Below are 19,773 nucleotides of genomic sequence, written 5' to 3'. Positions count from 1 at the left end.
TATTTTATGTGCTACGTTCTCAAAATTCGAACTATGAAGAGGAATGCCGTAATCATAATCAAAATTTGTGAACACACTATATTTCCTTGACTAAATTATTAACATTCCACAACCTAAGCCTTTAGATTTGAAATGAAGCATAATATTCTCTCCCTTAATTATAGCAAAACAACTTTACAACCCTTACGACTTTGCAAGGTGTAACTCTTGTTTTTCTATAATTAATATTGCTAACTTGCAATACTTTCCATAATAATCATGCAATCATAACATTTATGCTCCCACTAGCATGATAATTATTATAAAACATAACACTTATGCTCCCACTAGCTTTGACATGTATTCAGAAACAGCTTAACTTTCAGAAAAACAATACCTATTGAATTTCTTAAGTTCATGTTTCTAATACCTAATGCTTTGTAATCCTTTATCTAAGCTTATACATCTTTGCCCTTGATAGCTCATATGTGTGTCTAAATAATTCAGACTAATTGCCAAACCTCACAATTCAAATCATGGAAAGGGATACCGTAACCATAATCGAATTTGAGAATACAATTTTTCACAATCACTATCTTTTTAAAATCTTTCTTAGTGAAAGCATTTCCTCACAGTCATTTTCATGAAGGAGGGAATCTTATGACACTTAGATTTTTAATGGTGTATGTGTTCCTATCCATGTGAATTTGTCAAAACCAAAGTTTCCGACAAATTCAAACTCATATGGACCGAACTTTCTTAATCTTGATTTCTTGCCTTATGGTAGCACGGCTGCCCACCATGTCTTCCAAGTAGTCAAGCAACTCACCTTTTCCTATAAATGTACTTTTCATTGATCAAGGTCCTTGCCTTTTATGCATTCTAATGAGAACTCATAGGGCTCGTATGCATAATTAACTCAATTGGAACGGCACAGAAACAATATAGTGTCAACACGATAGGTTGTAAACCTCAACTCGTGTGCTAGTGATGATCAATAAGGTTTATTTGATTTGTTCTTGAAACCTTTCAAGACCATTAAGACTCCCACTGACTCCTTGACATATAAGATTTTCTTGTCAATAAACATTTCTTGACAAACAAATATTCAAGAGTTAGTGTAGTTTTTATCAAAACACTTCATAAATTGGTCCTAGTTGGTCTTTGTCTTATCCAAGACATCACAACTTTCTACATTTGATGAATGTCATAAACCTTCATAATAGTTATCACTCAATTTCACAATCTTAACTCTAAGACTTGTTTTGGAACGAAGTATGATTGACTTCTTGATTTAACCATTTCTTCAATTCTTGATTCCTCTTCTTAGACATACAATTGTACTAAGACTCACTTAGAGGATCGATTGAGATATGGTTCTTAATCATTAAGACCTATCATAAAGCATAAAACGTACTCTCCTTTCTTCTTAGAATGGAGAAACTTTTATCTTTCTGCCTACTTGATTCTTCTTATTCATTCTGCTATTGATTTAAACCTTTTCAATCAATTCAGAATTACACTTAATCTTATAAGTATAATCATATTTACTAAACCTTTAGTAAATCATGACAAATGTCTTTATTACTCTTGTGGTGGACTTGATGAACACACAACTTTGTGTACTCGATCTCTTAGTATTTCACTTGTCACTTTGTCAATGAATTAGTCTAATTTCCAAATATGAAATTTCTCATTCATCATGCAACCAAGTTGCATGATTCCAAGTTTCTGTCCAATTGAAACTTGGGTGATGAGAAACTCTCCCTATTTGGTAAATTCTCGACATTTCCACAAATAATATAATTAAGAATCAAATCCATTATTGCTAATAATAGAAACATCCAAACATCAATTTTTCATATATGCCATTGCAAGGATAAATAAATAATATAAAAATCAAATTTTATTTTATTGCGGAAAAAATTTGTCCTTACAATGCAATTCATTGAAAAACTATGCTAATACATATTTCTTAGCAATCTAATTCTAACTCTAAGTAGCAGCTCGAGAATCTAATCTTCAAGTAATGCGATCGAAATCCATTCCTTCTTGGTTAGATTCTTCTCACTTCTTCCCTTAAGCTTCCTCTCCTTTCTTCGATCATACAAAACATCAATTGTAATCTTATCACATTATGTATTAAGAATCTAGAATAGAAGCTTAAAAGAGTTACTCAATGGATTTTCCCTAAAGTAGAGCCATACATTTTGACTCTCCCATCTCTTAGATCTCTTAGGTAAATGGGGCAGCTTCGTCTCCAATGCCCCTTCTCTAGGCAATAAAAGCAAATTGACTCTTTTGGAACAACACATGGAACTACTTCAGATATTGCCTTTCTCTTATGATCAAACTCTTCGATCATGGCATGTATTTCGTTGCCATTGCCTATATCCATAGAGGTCTAGAAGGCAGATTCACCAATCAACTTTGCTTTTCTATTGCGCCAAACCATTACTGATTCAGCGGCAATAAGCATATAGGTGAGATCTATAAGGGTCATGTCGCAGTTCATCATATAGTACTCTCTTACGAACTCTCTATATGAGTTAGGAAGTGACTGAAGAACCCAATCAACAGCCATCTCCTCCCAGACAACGGATCCCAACATTCTTAACCTATCAATGTGTGACTTCATCCCTAGGACGTGTGCACACACCGACTTTCCTTCTTTATGTTTACTTGCCAAAAGGGATTGAGTGAGCTTGAACTTTTCAAGCCTTAGAACTTGTGGGTTAGGGAGAATAATTGGAGGAGGTGGAGGAAGTGAAGCATGATCTCTTGTTCCTCGATCGAATCGTGGAATATCATCTTCATGCGGAATGCTTGTTCCACGGGATTTGGGAAGACCATAGTTGTCATACTTTGACATCTACAAAACGGGAGAAAAAACGAATTCAAGTTAGTTGATTGATTGAGTCCTTAATAAATCACCCAAATAAGATATTAAGGCTAGGACCTAACAAAATACGCTACAACCTAGAAAAGGGATGCCGTAATCTAGTTGCAGAATATTTGAAGGTAAGTGAATGACGATTCACTAATTTCCACCATTAAAAACGAAAAAGAAATTGAAGTTTTAAATCTCGATATGCCCCTCTAGTTTGTGACTGGGATGCCGAGGATCACAAAGCGGATGTGAATAACCATGCAAACTTACATGGTGCCCTCACATGTTACAATCACCTATTCGATGTGCCGGCAAACCACACACTCTCCACTGAACTATGACAAACATTGAGTCACCCTTTGCTACCTTTGCTTAGAACTATTTAGTGTGCCGGTTAACCACACACGCTCCACTAACGTCTTCGCAAGGGCATAAAGTGTAATTTCATGGAATTGCATCAATTCAATTTTGCCTAAGTAACTAAGATTGGGAATTTGTAAAACATTTAGTTACTTTTGTACTTCATTATACTTATAATGGAAGGTTTTTTTTTCCTATCCTACCCGTTCGGCTAACGACCCTCCACTAGTCAAGAGTGCGGTGGGTAAGAGTGGATACCCATTCAATCGCCATTTTATAGGCAATTTCCTTAAACACCCCTTATAGACCAACTTCGTGAATGAGGCCTACTAACGGTAAGACTGACTTTTACTCATACATATATATAATGTTAGACTTTTAATGTTATATATAGTATAGGGTGTATTTTACACTTTTAAAATACTAGGAGGTTTAACAATTATACTTTTAATTCAATTAAATTGTAAACCTAAACTTTTATGGATTTATTAAATCTCTTTTAATTATACACCTTAATTAATTAATAAAACCATAAGGGTGTGATTTGAACTTTTCAAAACAATACTAGGGTTTTAGAATTTAACATTCCTAAATTAAACCTTTTTAATCAACTTTTAAATTCCAAAACTTGAGGGCATGTCTTGAAACATTTCAAAACATTAGGTTTAGAATTTAAATATACATCAAAATTAAACTTTTAATCAAAATTTAAATTCCAAAACTTGAGGACAAGTTTTGAAACCTTTTCAAAACATTGGGGTTCAACTATTTAAATTTCAAAACTAAACTTTTTGAGTTTAAATTTAAACTATAAAACCTAAAGGGGAAAAATTGAAACTTTTCGTAACACAAGGATCAAATAACAAATAATATAAATTAAACAATTAATTTTGTCATTATCTATATTTGACCTAATTTCAATTTCTTGCAAAATAAGTTACCCAATTAATACAAATAATTAACTTTAATCATATAAGGAAGTAAATATTTTATTAATTGATAAATATCTTCAATTAGATCAAGAATATACTCATATATATCATAAAATCGGATTTATATTGATCTAATATGATAAAGACAAGTATCTCAAAGATAAACAACAAGAAATCCCGATATTTGCTCTTTTTGAGGCTTGGACTCGCCGAGTACCCCAATGGACTCGCCGAGTAGGGGCCTACTCGCCGAGTCCACAATGGGACTCGCCGAGTCCATCAGGCAGGCTCACAAAAATGAATTTTTCAAGCATGAACATATCAACAAGGCATCAATACAATAGAAACCAATCAAGGCTCTGATACCACTGATGGGTTTTGGTCATAAGAACATCCTATGTGCTCATACAAACCCTAATGCTGGGATCTAAGTTTCTTTATTGTACATGCAATTCATCCAAGACTATAAACCCTAATTCTAGCATACAAGTAATCATATTAACATAAGAATGGGTTTAATATATTACCTTGATTGTTATGTAGCAATAACAATCACAATTCCTTCTTGTATTGACTTTAGAAAGCTTAGAGTCACAAATGTCACTCCTCTAATGGTTCACAAACACCAAGAGCAAGAGGATGAAGAAGAGAAGAGAGGGAGGCTGCCCAAAACGTGTGGAAACCCTAGAAGGAATCTTGTCCACGTTTTTGGGGCATAAGGGCTCTTTAAATAGTGAGACTATTAGGGTTATCTAACAAGGAAACCCTAATTTGGATGCTTAAGCCCTAAGCAACCCATGGACTCCTTTCCTTAAAGGCCTTGGACGATTTCTAATGGGTTTCCCCATAGAATTCGTCCAACCTTATAATATAAGGCAATCCATGGCCCAAATTGTAATTATCTTATAATTACAATTCCAGTCCCTTAAGTTTAATTAATCTCTTTTAGTCACAAACTTAATTCTTATTAATTCTTGACTAATATTAATTAAACAATATGATTTCTCCTTTAATATATTATTCTCATAATATATTAATAAATCATATTTAATCCTTTCTCTCCATAATTCATCCTATCAAGTTGCTTTGGTGAAGGCAACCCAAAAGGACCATGCATCATCGGGTCAAGTACATATCAAAATAGTTATGGACTTAGACACTAATCCAACAGCTGTAGTTTTTATTTGTTATATGAATGTTTGGCAAAAGTAGCTAGAAGCTTTTGAAATATATAAAATTTCATAAAAGGACTCTTGATTAAAAATAAATAAATATATAAATATATTTTTAAGGGTAATTATGGAAATTGATTTCAAAAGCTCAGGAGCGTTTTGTTAAACGCTACTTGAAATAGCTTTTAGAATCGGAGCGTTTTGTTAAAACTAAAAGCTAAACGCTCATACTGTCAAACAAAGCTTTTTGTTTAAACTAGAGCGTGTTATCAAAAGCTAAAAGCTAGAAGCTTCTAAATGCTTCCAAAAGCTCCGTGCCAAACACACCCTAAGTCTTTATGTTTTTTGTTTGATATCGTTGCTATCTTTATAAGTCTTTAGGTTAATATCTTTTGTTTGATATTATTGCTGTCTTTTAATAAATAAACAAGTTTATGATATTAAGAAACTTTACATTGCCTTCAGAAATAAGTTAAACTCTAATCTAAAATTGCTGAAGTATATCACGTTATCTTCTTATCTAGTTTTTATGTATTTGAATGTAATGCTTATCTCTAGTATGTTTTGTAATCTAATAGTTGTAATCTGATTCAAACGGATCTCTGATGTATAAATACCAACATTGTGATTAATGAAAGACAGATTAAAATCGGCTACACACTTGTGTCGATTATTTCATGGTATCAGAGCAGGTTTGTACACAAACCTAATAACATGACAGGAAAAACAGGAGAAACACCTGGAGAATCATCGACTCCCAAAATTGAGTCTAATTCTCCCTTCTATCTTGGTCCTCAAGATCGACCTGGTGATTACATCATGCCGACCAGACTACGTGGTGATAATTACGATGACTGGGCGGGAGATATCCATATGGCTTTGGAAGCATGAAGAAAATTTGGGTTCTTAGATGGTACGATCACTGAAAGAACTCCTCCAGTCATAGAATCTGATTCGAATACCATTAATGCCATGATAGTGTCGTGGATTATGAACACGATAGATCCTGAAGTAAAATGCTATCTGGCGAAGCATAGAAACGCGAAGAAACTGTGGGATACGCTCAAGTCCCGCTATGCTGTTGTTAATGGACCAAGAATTCAACAGCTCAAGAGTTTGATCGCCAAGTGTGAACAAACAAAAACAATGCCGGTGTCGGAGTACTTTGGGAAACTCATGGCGCTGTGGGAAGAACTTCACAAGCATGAACCGGTGATTACATGTACCTGTTGTGATGCTTGCACTACTGGAACCAAACACGAAGAAAGAAGAAACACAGACATGCTCCATAAATTTCTTATGGGGTTGAACTCTAATTACTTCTCTAGCTTACGTACAAATATACTTTCGCAAGACCCGTTACCATCACTTGACAAAACATTTCAATTGGTAGTGCAAGATGAGCGTGTAAGGACTGCTAATATGGCCATTGAAGAAAAACCTGCTGATGTTTTGGGTTTCTCTGTTCGAACCAACACCAAAGGAAGGGGGCGAGGGGAGAAGATAGACAAGTCATCTCTTCTGTGTTCTCACTGCAAGAAAAATGGGCACGAGGCGGCGAATTGTTTTGAGTTGGTTGGATATCCAAAATGGTGGGAACAGGATCGAAGTAAGCATGATGGTGGAAGTAGAGGTAGCAGATCTGGTGGACATGGAAGAGGGTCGGCACGTGCAAACGCGTTGACTACAAACTATCATCATGGATCAGGAGGTAATACAAGTTCATCTCCATTGCTTTTCACCGCTGAGCAGTGGAAGACACTCACAGTTTTGATGAGCACCTCAAAAATCCCTGAAGAACGATTACATGGTAGGGGTGGCAATTTATGACACGACACGACAAAAATACACGACATGAAACGAAATTGGGACGAAACTAAAATTTGAATTCGTGTTCGTGTCGTATTCGTATTAGCTATAATAAACACGATGTCGTGTCGTGTCGTGTTCGTGTTCGAAATTCGACACAAAATTGACACGATTTAGCAAATTTTTATCGTGTTTTCGTGTTTGTCGTGTTTACCGTGTTATATTTGACAAATTATTCATTAAATAAACTAGTTTTTAGTATATGTTATATTTGTCGTGTCGTGTCGTGTTTGTCGTGTTTTACTTCGTTCGTTTTCGTGTTAGTTAAAAAAAACACGACGTCGTGTCGTGTCGTGTTCGTGTTACAAAAAAATGTGTCGTGTCATGTCGTGTTAGACAAAAACACGAAATGATAGCACGATTTGCCACCCCTATTACATGGTACGTTGCAAAAGAGACTTTGGATAATTGATTCTGGGGCAACCCATCATGTTACAGGAGATTTTTATTGGCTTCATAATGCTCATAAAATCTCAAGTTTGTTAGTAGGACTGCCGAATGGTAGAAAAGTTATTGCTACCCATGAGGGTAGTGTGCACTTATCCGACAAAATTACCCTAAAAAGTGTTCTTTTGGTTCCAAAATTGAATTGCAATTTGATCTCAGTTTCTCAACTAAATGATAATATGAAGGGTAGTACACTATTTAAAATGTGTGCTATACAAGACCGGCCGAGGAAGTTGATTGGAACGGGAGTTAGACGGGACGGACTATACTACTTTGGAAAAGGCGACTCTATTCAACATGTCTCAGTCAATCAAGCTTCATCCTCATCGACTCTTGAACTTTGGCATAGAAGAATGGGTCATCCCTCAGAAAAAGTGGTGAAATCTCTCATTCCTACTAGTAGTTTGCAGGGTAGTTTGAATAAAGCATGTGAAGTTTGTTTTCGAGCTAAACAATCTAGAGAAAAAATTCCTTTAAGTAGTAATAAAACCAGTAGAATTTTTGAAAAAGTTCATTGTGATTTGTGGGGACCATATAAATATTCTTCTAGTTGTGGTGCATGCTATTTTTTAACCATAGTTGATGATTACTCGTGCGCTGTGTGGATATACCTCTTGATTGACAAAACTGAAAATTTTCAAATGTTCATGTCATTTGTTGCAATGGTCCATAGACAATTTTCCCAAAAGATCAAGATTGTTCAAAGTGATAATGGTACATAATTTAATTGTTTAATGAATTATTTTTCTACAAGAGGCATTCTTTTTCAAACCTGAAACCTCCTGTGTGGGTACTCCACAACAGAATGGTCGTGTAGAACGAAAACACAAACATCTTTTAAATATCGGACGGGCTCTCATGTTTCAAGCTAATTTGCCTGTAAGTTTTTGGGGAGAATGTGTGCTTACCGCCTCTCACTTAATTAATCGGACACCATCCCCATTACTAGACAATCAAACTCCTTTTGAGATCCTGTTTGGTACTTCGCCATCTTACTCTACCATCAAAACCTTTGGGTGTTTGTGTTTTGCTCATAATAAAAAAGCTAAAGGTAATAAATTCGCGATTCGTCGTAGAAAATGTGTCTTTGTTGGATACCCGTTTGGCAAGAAAGGATGGAAACTTTATGATTTAGACACAAACATTTTTTGTCTCTCGTGATGTGAAATTTTTTGAGGATATATTTCCTTTTAGTGATTTGTCTATTCATTCTAAAGATCAGCCACCTACACTTCATGACCTTCCCAATTACTTTGAGCCTCTGGAGAATGCCTCAAATGACAGCTCATCGACACAACCCATACCTGTTGATGAGTCCACATCGGTGTCCGAGCCCATTTCTACCACTAATCTCACAGTGAATCTTGAGCCCGTATTAGATCCTATTCCTAATTCACCATCGGTGACATCTGTTCCACCATCAAACACTGAACCTCCAATGGGAAGAGGGCACCGCGAGAAATTTCCATCGGTACTTCTTCAAGATTTTGTTACTCACACCAAAGTAGTCAAATGTCCATCCCGTCCTTGCTCGTCTCCATCGGCAACCTCATGTATTTTTTTATCCTATTTCTCATCATATAACTTGTGATAAGTTTTCTCCTACATATCATAAATTTATTGCTACACTCGTGGCTAGTCAAGAACCTAGATCATTTAAGGAGGCCATGCGACACGATGTTTGGAAAGCTTCTATGCGAGAGGAGATTCGTGCACTTGAAGATAATGGTACCTGGATTTTGACTTCTCTCCCACCTGGGAAAAGAGCCCTTGTTAGTCAGTGGCTTTACAAAATTAAATATCACTCTAATGGTGAAATTGAGCGATATAAATCAAGATTAGTCGTCTTTGGTAATCATCAGGAAGCGGGAGTTGATTATAATGAGACATTTGCTCTAGTCGCCAAGATGACGACAATGCGGGTTTTCCTAGCCGTGGCAGCATCCAAGAAATGGGAACTTCATCAAATGGATGTTCATAACGCCTTTCTCCACAGGGACCTTACCGAAGAAGTTTATATGCGTCTTCCACCAGGTTTTCAAAGCCTTAACAAAAATCTGGTATGTCGATTACAAAAATCTCTCTTTGGCTTAAAACAAGCTCCTCGTTGTTGGTTTGCGAAGCTTGTCAAATCTCTCAAAGCATATGGTTTTCGTCAGTCTTACTCTGACTATTCTTTGTTTACACTTACTCGTGGTGACACTCAAATTAATGTCCTCGTTTATGTGGATGATCTTATAATTTCGGGTAACAACTCTGTTGCTATTAAAGCATTTAAAGGCTATCTCAGCAATTGTTTTAAGATGAAAGGTCTGGGTTCCCTTAAGTACTTTCTCGACATAGAAGTGGCTCGAAGTCCCCAAGGTCTGTTTTTGTGTCAACGTAAATACACTCTTGACATTGTCAATGAAACAAGTCTTTTGGGGGGCAAAACCTGCTAGTTTTCCCATTGAACAAAATCATAAACTTGGTAGGGCTCATGGTGCACTATTAAAGAATCCCGAAGCCTATCGTCGACTCGTTGGACGACTGATTTATCTTGCTGTCACACATCCAGATCTGGGCTATTCGGTACATATTTTATCTCAATTTATGCAGGCTCCTCGCATTGAGCATTGGGATGCAGCATTGCGAGTGGTCAGATACCTTAAGGGCACTCCTGGACGTGGTATTCTATTGCATTCAGACAATACTCTTTCTCTCCAGGGATGGTGTGACTCGGATTGGGCGGCATGCCCCATTACTAGACGATCTCTCACAAGGTGGATTGTTTATCTTGGACATTCTCCAATTGCCTGGAAAACCAAGAAACAACACACGGTTTCCCGCTCTTCTGCCGAAGCAGAATACCGGTCCATGGCTGCTATCACATGTGAATTTAAATGGCTGAAGAGTCTACTTCTTAGTCTAGGAGTCAAACACCCTCAAGCAATTACTCTATTTTGTGATAATCAGGCGGCACTACATTTAGCAGATAATCATGTGTTCCACGAAAGAACTAAAGATATAGAAGTAGATTGTCACTTTGTGCGTGATGCTATTGTTGACGGTCTAGTGGCTCCATCATATGTTCACACATCGGAGCAACTGACATATATTCTAACCATGGCACTTGGCAAAACTCAGTTTGACAAATTGGTGGACAAGTTGGGCATTTTCGATCCTCATGCTCCAACTTGAGGGGGGATGTTGAAGTATATCATGTTATATTCTTATCTAGTTTTTATGTATTTGAATGTAATGCTTATCTCTAGTCTGTTTTGTAATCTAATAGCTGTAATCTGATTCAAACGGATCTCTGATGTATAAATACCAACATTGTGATTAATGAAAGACAGATTAAAATCGGCTATACACGTATTTCGATTATTTCAAAAATCAATATATTCAAACCCGTGTTCACACGAGTTTATCCCATATTTGCTGTTTGTTGATATTTTGAGAATCAAATTATGTAAATCCTACAATTTGCAATCGTGTGGACCATAATTTTATTAACTTTTTGATAACATCACATCCTCTTCATTTTTTGTATGCGGCCCGAATTGTATCCAACTCATCCGCCCACTCCGGATCCTGACCCAAGTCCGCCCCATATAAACTTTCCTTTCTTATATTTTTGGCATAACTTTTATTTATTTATTTATTTATTACATATTTGGTCCATCAATCTTTTCACAATTTTTGTCTAACTTTTAATATTCTTGACGAATTTGGTCCGCAACCTTTTACAAACTTTCTCAACTTTGTTTATATATGTTTTTTAAAACTTAGTTTTTTTTTCTAGAAAAGTACTTTTTTCTTACAATTTCGTTTACATATTTTTATTACACCTTTGGTTTTTTACAAATTCATTCTCACAATTTTTTTTTTCACAAAATTACTTTCTATAACTTCTTTTACATCTTCGTTTTATATGTACACAAATATTCAATATCATAGCACTAGGTGCTATCTCTCCTCCTTTAGATACAAAAGGCAATCTCTGTTGTTTATTAAATACTCTTTGCAGGGTGTCTAGAAGCAAATATGTAAAGCTCATTATTTTGTTTTCTAGAATCGAATTTAGATGATTAGTTAAGTGAGTTTTGCTTTGCCTCATTGCTCCTTCAAATGTGACACTGAATAATCAAAAAGCCATAAACCTTTTAACCAAACACTCGATGGATTTTATGACTTCAGTCACCTTCTACACACATCCATATTCTGTTTTTCTAGTTGCCAAAAGAGCTTTGATCTTTGGTGTACGTGAAGGGTCAATTTATGTGGTCATAAGTCATTGTGGACTTAGTTGAGCCATTCATTCATTCAATGTGCTTTTACTTGAATCATGCTTTCCTTACCAAATTTAGAAGATGTGTGAGCATGAGCCATCGAACTTGTGGTTTAGGTTACACGTTGGACTATGCGTGTGGTTTGAACATCAAATTTAGGTCTCATAAATCATAATAATGAGTGTTGTCCCCTCATGAGTAAATGGGTCACCTAAAATGGGTCACCCGAAAAGGCTAAAAGTATATATCTTGAAAAAAGTTGGAAAAAATGGGCTTCGTGCTTCATCCCTTGTATTCCTACAATTATTTATCAAAGATAGTTTATGATTATATGAAAAAATAATAATAAAGTAATAGGAATATGGTGAAGGTAAATGAATGGATTATAACATTTAATGACCGCGTTTAAATTATTTTGAGGAGATGATTTTTTATATATTATATATACACACACTTGTTATTTTAGAAAATAAAATGTGATCAAATCACGAAATAAAAGAAAATTGGTAAAATTTCATAAAAACACAACTATATATCTGATAACAAGTTTTCATTACATATTATAGTGGAATAAAATACACTTGATAACAAAATAAAAGGAATCACATTCGTTATAATCTATTACATTCCATGAAACAAAACATCATTTGCACATAGTTGGAATGAACCATAATCTCTATATATATTTAGTTTATAATGCAATAAGCAGAGCCCAAAGTGGTAAACCAGTCTAGATAATCTTAACACAACTAAAACTATGGTGAAAAGTTACTATTAGTCCAATGTAGCGACTTAAGAGACTCAACGCTTCATAAGCACAGCCGAAAGACATAAAGTGAATTCATAGTATAATAAAGATCCATTTATTGTTTGTTATCTCTTTAGTTACTAGGTAGTCCAAGTCCAACATCCAAATAGTCTTGTAGTTTTTTGGGTCCATAAGTCTATAATATCAGCTGTTTTTTTCTTGGGTTTTGGGTTTTGTACAATTAATTTTTTTTATCAAGTGTTAAATATTAAATTCATAATGATCATATACTATTTTTATCAACTTTATTTTTATAATTAGATATAAAATATTTCTATCGTATTTTTTATATTAAAAAAATACATAACATTGTTATCTTTTAAGTTGTTTGCTTGTATTATCTTATTTATCTAAAAAGGTAAATTGTTTGTCATTAAGAGGGAAACACAAACAATATTTATATTTTTTGTTTTTATAAGTATTACTCGTGATTAAATAATTATACACTATAAATAGATGTGTTTATTAATATTAAAAATCATTTGAAGAATAATTAATGATTATAGATTATTTAGATTAATAGGTTTTTATTTGATGAAGAAAGATAGATACTATGTTTTTGTTTTTGTTTTTTTTCGATTTTGAAGTTTGAATTTTGGACTGCAAACACTTTTTTGGGCTACTTTCTTTTGAACTTTGAAGTGGCCGGCCGTCCTCCGCTTGACGCCGTCGCCACCTCTTTCCCTCTGTAGCGCGAAGGTTTCAACCTTCAAGATAGCTTGGTATACAACGTATCAAGAGCTTCCCAAATGATTTGACATTTGCGTTTCAAATTTAATCTATTCGAATTGCTAACAACTATTTGAATACATTACTTGCACTGAAGCTGGGCAATTGGAGTTTTGAGCATGAATACTTTTGGGAACTGGTTAGTTTGTTCGATAATTTTCTGAATAGCATATTTCATCCAAATGCTGGATTTGCCTGTTACCTGTTCGACGTATTGCTTCAAAGAATGAAGACATCGAATTGTTTATACTTGTTTATTATTTACATTTGCTTATAATTTCATACGTTTTGCAGGTTCTAAAAACTGCCTTTTGCTGCATCAGTAATACCTGGTTTCTTTTACGCTTAATCGAAGAACAAGATGACACCCCGTTTACGGAGTCCTTTCAAATCTTCAAAACTCAAAATACTATCAATGCTGATTACGAAAGTGACAGCCTTGTTAAATCACCCTTTAAGTATCAATCAAGTGAAGCAACTCCATGCTCTTGTACTCATCAATGGTCTCAACCATCTTGAGCCTCTGGTGATCACCCAAATAATCTGCACACCATCCGATCACTCTGAAGCTACTATCCATTATCTTCGGTCTCTTCTTCACCAGTCAAAGCACGAAAATGTGATCGCGAGAACATCTGCAATTCAGTTTTTCTACCAACGTGGTGAGTTTCAAGAAGCGTTGACCCAGTATGTGCATATACAAAGATCAGGTATCTTCCCTACGACCTTCGCTGTAGCATCTGCGCTAAAGGCATGTACGAGGATCGGGAATTGGATAGCTGGGATCAGGATACATGCTCAAGTCTATGGATATGGGTTCTGCGGGGATGTCCATGTGGGAACTGCTCTTGTGGGGCTCTATTCGAAGCTTGATGATATGGAGACTGCAAATAAGGTATTCGATGAAATGTCTCAAAGAAATTCAGTATCTGGTTTGATAAACGGGTACTTAGAATCAGGGAATCTCTCCATGGCTGAACAGTTGTTTTCCAAGATGGGACGTAAAGATATTGCATCTTGGGATTCCATGGTTTCATGGTATACGAGAACAGGGGATATGGAGAAGGCGATATCTGTATTTGCACCAATGCCAGTTAAAACGTCATCTTCATGGATTTCAATGATCAATGGTTATATAGATTCCAAACAGGTGGAATTTGCCCGCAACTTTTACGATGTGATGCCTGAACAAAGTACAATTTCTTGCATCAAAATGATCGAAGCATACTCTAAAAACAGAGACGTTGAATCTGCACGCGAAGTATTCAATGAAATTGATGAAAAGAATCAGCTGCTGTACAACGCTATGATCACTTGTTACTCTCAAAACAACCAGCCAAAACACGCACTCCAACTGTTCGATGAAATGCTTCAACCAAATGTAAACATCCAACCAGACAATACAACATTGGGTATTGTTATTTCCATTTGTTCTCAGTTGGGGGAGTTCAGATTCGGATCTTGGATTGATGAGACACTAATGAAGCAAATGAACATCAAGATGGATGATCATTTGGGTAATGCATTAATCGAATTTTATGCAAAATTTGGGAGAGTTGATAAAGCTTACAATTTGTTTCGTGGGTTGAAAAAGAAAGATGTGGGTGTGTATACAACTATGATATTGGCTTGTGGTAGGTATGGATGGAAGTATGATGCTATTAAATTGTTTGAGGAGATGTTGGAGAATAATATTTGCCCTAATTTGGTAACTTTTTCGGGGCTTTTAACTGCATTGAATCATTACAGTGGACTTGGACCTAATGGACCTAGTCAAACCAAATAGTTGAAAAAAAAAAACAAGATTATATGGAACACCTAAGAGACCTAACTTAATATTAGCTATTTCAATTCCAATGTTTTTTCAATAGAATGGAATGTGTGTAACATCTAAATTTTATGGTTTGGAAATTACGTATTTGGGAATTTCTAGTTGATATAACGTTTAAATTTCCAGTGGGAGAGTACGTTGATAAATATGGATTCTGAAAAGCATATTTGATAATTTTAATGGCAAACCTAGAGTATGTTGCTATTTGGGAAATGATGATAATTTTGAATAAATTTTCTTGACACTTAGCAAGTCATCTAGTTACTTCCTGATACTCAAGACATTTTTCTGCACAAAATCCATCGTTTTTTTTTTTTCTAAAGAGAAGTAGCTGGTGGCTGGCGGTTGGTGGTGCGGGTGAAAGAAAAAGGAGGGGGCAAAGGGGTGTCGTTGATGAAAGAAGCATTGGGGGGATAAGGATATGATGGCTTTTATTTTTGTTACTTATTTTATCTTCCTTAATAAATGAATGTTTTTTTGCCACTTGTCATTCTCTCATGAGATTTGACACGTGTCATTTTGTGGTAATTTTGAAATAAATATTATCCACTTATCAATTTTTGGTTTGTTTTCATTTTTAGTTAAAGTCATATACTTATATATGTAAAGTATTAAATATCATATATATGATATTAAATTGTAATAAATACGTTTCTTTCTATCTTATTTTAAAGTTGTATATTAAAAAATATTTCATTTTTATACTTTAAGTTTAATCATTTTTTAAATTAACCCGTATAATATACGGGTCTCATATCTAGTATAAAATATAAAAAGGGTAAACTTGTTATTTCATATAATTAATCACACAAAACAAACAAGGTTTAAAATTAGAGACCTTATATAACTTATCTACAATCAAACTTGGTTATAACTTCTATATAATTTTTTTAGTTATGAAAGTGAACCTCCAAACTTTGGCTAAACATAGAGACCAAATTTTTTTAGTTATGAAAGTGAACCTCCAAACTTTGGCTAAACATATAATTTCTATATGTATCTTTTTTTAAACAACTAAAAACAATACCCCCTCAAAGATTCTTACTTGTTATAGAAGGGTGTAAATTAATGTTTTTTAAGCATTAGTGTTGGCTATAATTCAATATCCAAGCCATATTGACTTCTAAGAAATGATGCTGCTCAACATTTTTGTTGAATTTTTATGTCATATTCCATTAATTATGCAACTTAAGGTTGTGTAAATCCTTATCCTTTTTTCTATGTTTAGAAGTGGTAAGGTATTTGCACCATACATTATAGAAGATTTTTTATAGTTTTTATATGCATAGTTTGAAAAATCGGTCTAGAGTATCACTAATTATGCTAATGGTTTATTCTTTTAAAGAAATTGCAAGTGCTTGCAAAGTGACACGAAGCATGTTCTTTTGTCTTTGATTTCTGTAGAAAATGATTTTGTTAGAGTTGAAACATGAGTTTTGGTTCATGGTTTAGTACGCTTTAATCATTGACATTGAGTATGTTTGGAATCTATACATTCACCCTACATTTTTCGTATGTATATTTCGAATCTATATGTGGTTTTTATGTGGTACGAAATAACCATTCTATTTACCCCATATTTATACTAGAAAATGTTGAAAAATTATTTTGCTCATTGCGACCAGACAACATTCTCTTGAATGTTCTTGAGCTATTTTGCATCATATGATCTATGTTTGAGGACGACCATCATTTCACCAATTTTGGATATGATCATAAAGGCACAAGCTAAGGAAATCAAGAAGGAGGATTGGAAAAAAGAGAAGATCAGGGGTTAGATGACTACTTTTGTTACCATTAGGCGTGGGCTGTTGACATAATGTGGTAGGGTTTGTGTTTCCGTTTCTAATGAGGTTCGTCATATATTGTTAGAGGAGCACTGAAGCACACAAGTTTAAGTTCTCGATTCAACCGAATGCAAAAAAATGTATCGGGATTTGAGGCTCAGTTTTTGGTGGCCCTACAGGAAGATGAAAATAGCTTGGTACGTTGAGATGTGTCTGACCTGTAGAAAGGTAAAGTTTGAGAATCAGAGACCACACGGTATGTTGCAGCCTTTAGAGATCTCTGTGTGGAAACGGGACCAGATCACCATGGATTTTGTTACCAAGTTACCAAGGATGGTCAAGGGGCTAGATGCTATTTGGGTTATTGTATATCGTTTAACCAAGAGTGTTATTTCCTTATTATTCGGGAGAGCTCCTAGGCCAAGAAATTAGCTGACATCTATATTCTAGAGGTTGTGGCTTGTCACAATGTGCTTATTTATATAGTATTTGATTGAGATGTTCGATTTACTTACAAGTTTTGGAAGAGGTTCTATGAGGCATTAGGTACCAGGCTACATTTTAGTACTACATATCACCCACAAACAAACAGCTAGTGTAACATCCCGATTTTCAAGTATTTAAATTTTAACCCTAAGTATGAGAATTAATTGCATTTTAGCCCTAGATATGAGAAATATGGCAAATTGGACCAAAATGACATAATTGTAATTTTGGGGCGTCCCTACGTATGTTGGGCGTAATCCCAGGTATGTTGGGCATACGTGATAAAATCCTAAACCCTAATATTTAGGGTTTGGACCATATTTAAGCAACCTTAAGTCCCATTTCCTCTTTCTTTCATCAACCTCTAGCCCCAACTTCGACCCTTGCAAACCCTAACTCATTTTTGAGCATTCATGAGCCATTTGTAGGTATTTTGGTGTTCATAGAGGAAGAAGAAGGATGAGAGAACAACTTATAAGTTTGGAACAACCTTGGATCTGGAAGTTTTGTACCCTTCTATATCTCTAGAAGGCATAAAGTTCATACCTTCATGCTCATTTGGTTAGATCTAGCTTATATGATGTTATTATGTGTTTTTATCCCCAATCAATGTTGTCCTTAAGTATGTCATGCTCTAGATCCATACAACCTGTCCTTTTAGAAGTTTTGGAGTTTCTAGAGTTAGAAAAATCTAATCTTGATTGATAGTTCCCTTCCATACATGAGTTAGAGTGTCTTAATGAGTTAAGAAGTTAGGGTTTTTTTTATTTATTATTAGGCACTTATTAGCCATGCAATACCATAAAGTTGGAAACTTTATGGTTAAGGATGTTAGTTTAGGATCAGATCTGATATTTGGACAAAAGAGCTATAACACTTGATTCGAGGTATTTTCCTTTTTGGCCCTTGGTATGTTAATACTTTGCAGATTCGGTCCCTAGGGAGGTAGTTTCTCCATTTCTGGCAAACTTGTTGTATGAGGGGCGTACTCCTCGTATACAGGGCGTACGCATTCAGGGGACAAACCCTAACAAATAGGGTTTGGGCCCTATTTAAACAACATTATAAGACTTGAACCTCTCATTTCTCAGCCTCCAAAACCCTAAGAGTCACATTTCAAAACTCTATCCCTTTTGAAGAGATTGGACCCCTCTTGTGTGTGTTTTAGTGTGTGTTGGTGAGACTTGAATAAGAAGAACTTGGAAGAAGGAGCCTTTATTAAAGAAGAGCTTGTAGATTCAAATTTCTCACATCATTTCCAGCTTCATTGTGGTATAAAGCTTGGAACTTGCTCCTTGTTTGCTTAGATCTAGTATTTAGGAAGTTTTGGTCCCATTTTGGCCATATGATGATATTTAGTGTATTCCTTTCACTCCAGAAGTTATGAGTTTCTTCTCTGGGTGGTTCTGAGGTCCTAGGTCCATAAAGTTAGCATCTTGATGGTTGTGGATCAACCATGCATGAGTTTAGGTCATTATGGTGAAAGTAGAATGCTAAAAGTGAGGTTTGGGTCCTTTTGAGCCATGCAAAGGCTCCAAGTCATTGAATTTATGGATTAAGACGTTTAATAAGACTTGACTCTGAAGTTTGGGCTTTGGTTTCAAGTATTAATCAATTAATGGAAAAGTGCTTAATGAGCATGTACGCTGGGCGTACATATGTGTATGTTGCACATACACTGCCCGGTCCCTGATCATGGCTCGCTTGGTAGTACTTTGGGCATACCCAGCTCGTATGTAGTGCATACTAGGAATCCTCGAGAATGCAAGGCGTAAGCCTGAGTACGCGGGGCGTACTCAGTTGCCATTGACTTCGGTTGACTTTCACGACTTGGGCCACTTTTAGACTAGAGGGGTTTTGGGCCTTGTTGGGCCATTAGTCTTCTAAGTTTGGGCCATTTCTAGGCCTTGGGCATTATTGAAGATAGGCCCATGATGGGTTTTGGGCCCAATAATGAAGTGGTGACATATTGGACTTTTGAAGCTATTGGATTGGGCTTTGGATTTTGGGCCAAGTGAGAAAAGGGTAAAATGGACTTTTACCCTGAGGGCTGGACATCAGACTAGGATTTTAGTTATGGGTTTTGTACCAATTATTAATTGTATATTATTTGATGGTGTTAGAGTGGAGATTTTTCTGGATCAGCAATCCAAGATTTTATCAGTGAGATTCAACAGATTGAGGTGAGTATCCTCACTATGTTTGGTGG

At 35.4% G+C, this 19,773-nt stretch overlaps 1 protein-coding gene across 1 annotated transcript; it reads left to right on the top strand.

Annotated features, from left to right (window-relative positions):
- Positions 1 to 13,252: 13,252 nt before the first annotated feature.
- LOC111890832 (pentatricopeptide repeat-containing protein At4g22760) lies at positions 13,253 to 15,402 on the top strand. Its single transcript, XM_023886908.3, has 2 exons — positions 13,253 to 13,599; positions 13,755 to 15,402. The coding sequence occupies exon 2, from the start codon at positions 13,822 to 13,824 to the stop codon at positions 15,244 to 15,246; it is 1,425 nt and encodes a 474-aa protein (XP_023742676.1). The 5' UTR covers positions 13,253 to 13,599; positions 13,755 to 13,821; the 3' UTR covers positions 15,247 to 15,402.
- The last annotated feature ends 4,371 nt before the right edge of the window (positions 15,403 to 19,773 follow it).

This window comes from Lactuca sativa, chromosome 6 (genome assembly GCF_002870075.4).
Source record: "Lactuca sativa cultivar Salinas chromosome 6, Lsat_Salinas_v11, whole genome shotgun sequence".
Classification (NCBI taxonomy): Eukaryota; Viridiplantae; Streptophyta; class Magnoliopsida; order Asterales; family Asteraceae; genus Lactuca; species Lactuca sativa.
This window is presented reverse-complemented; position numbering and strand designations above follow the sequence as displayed.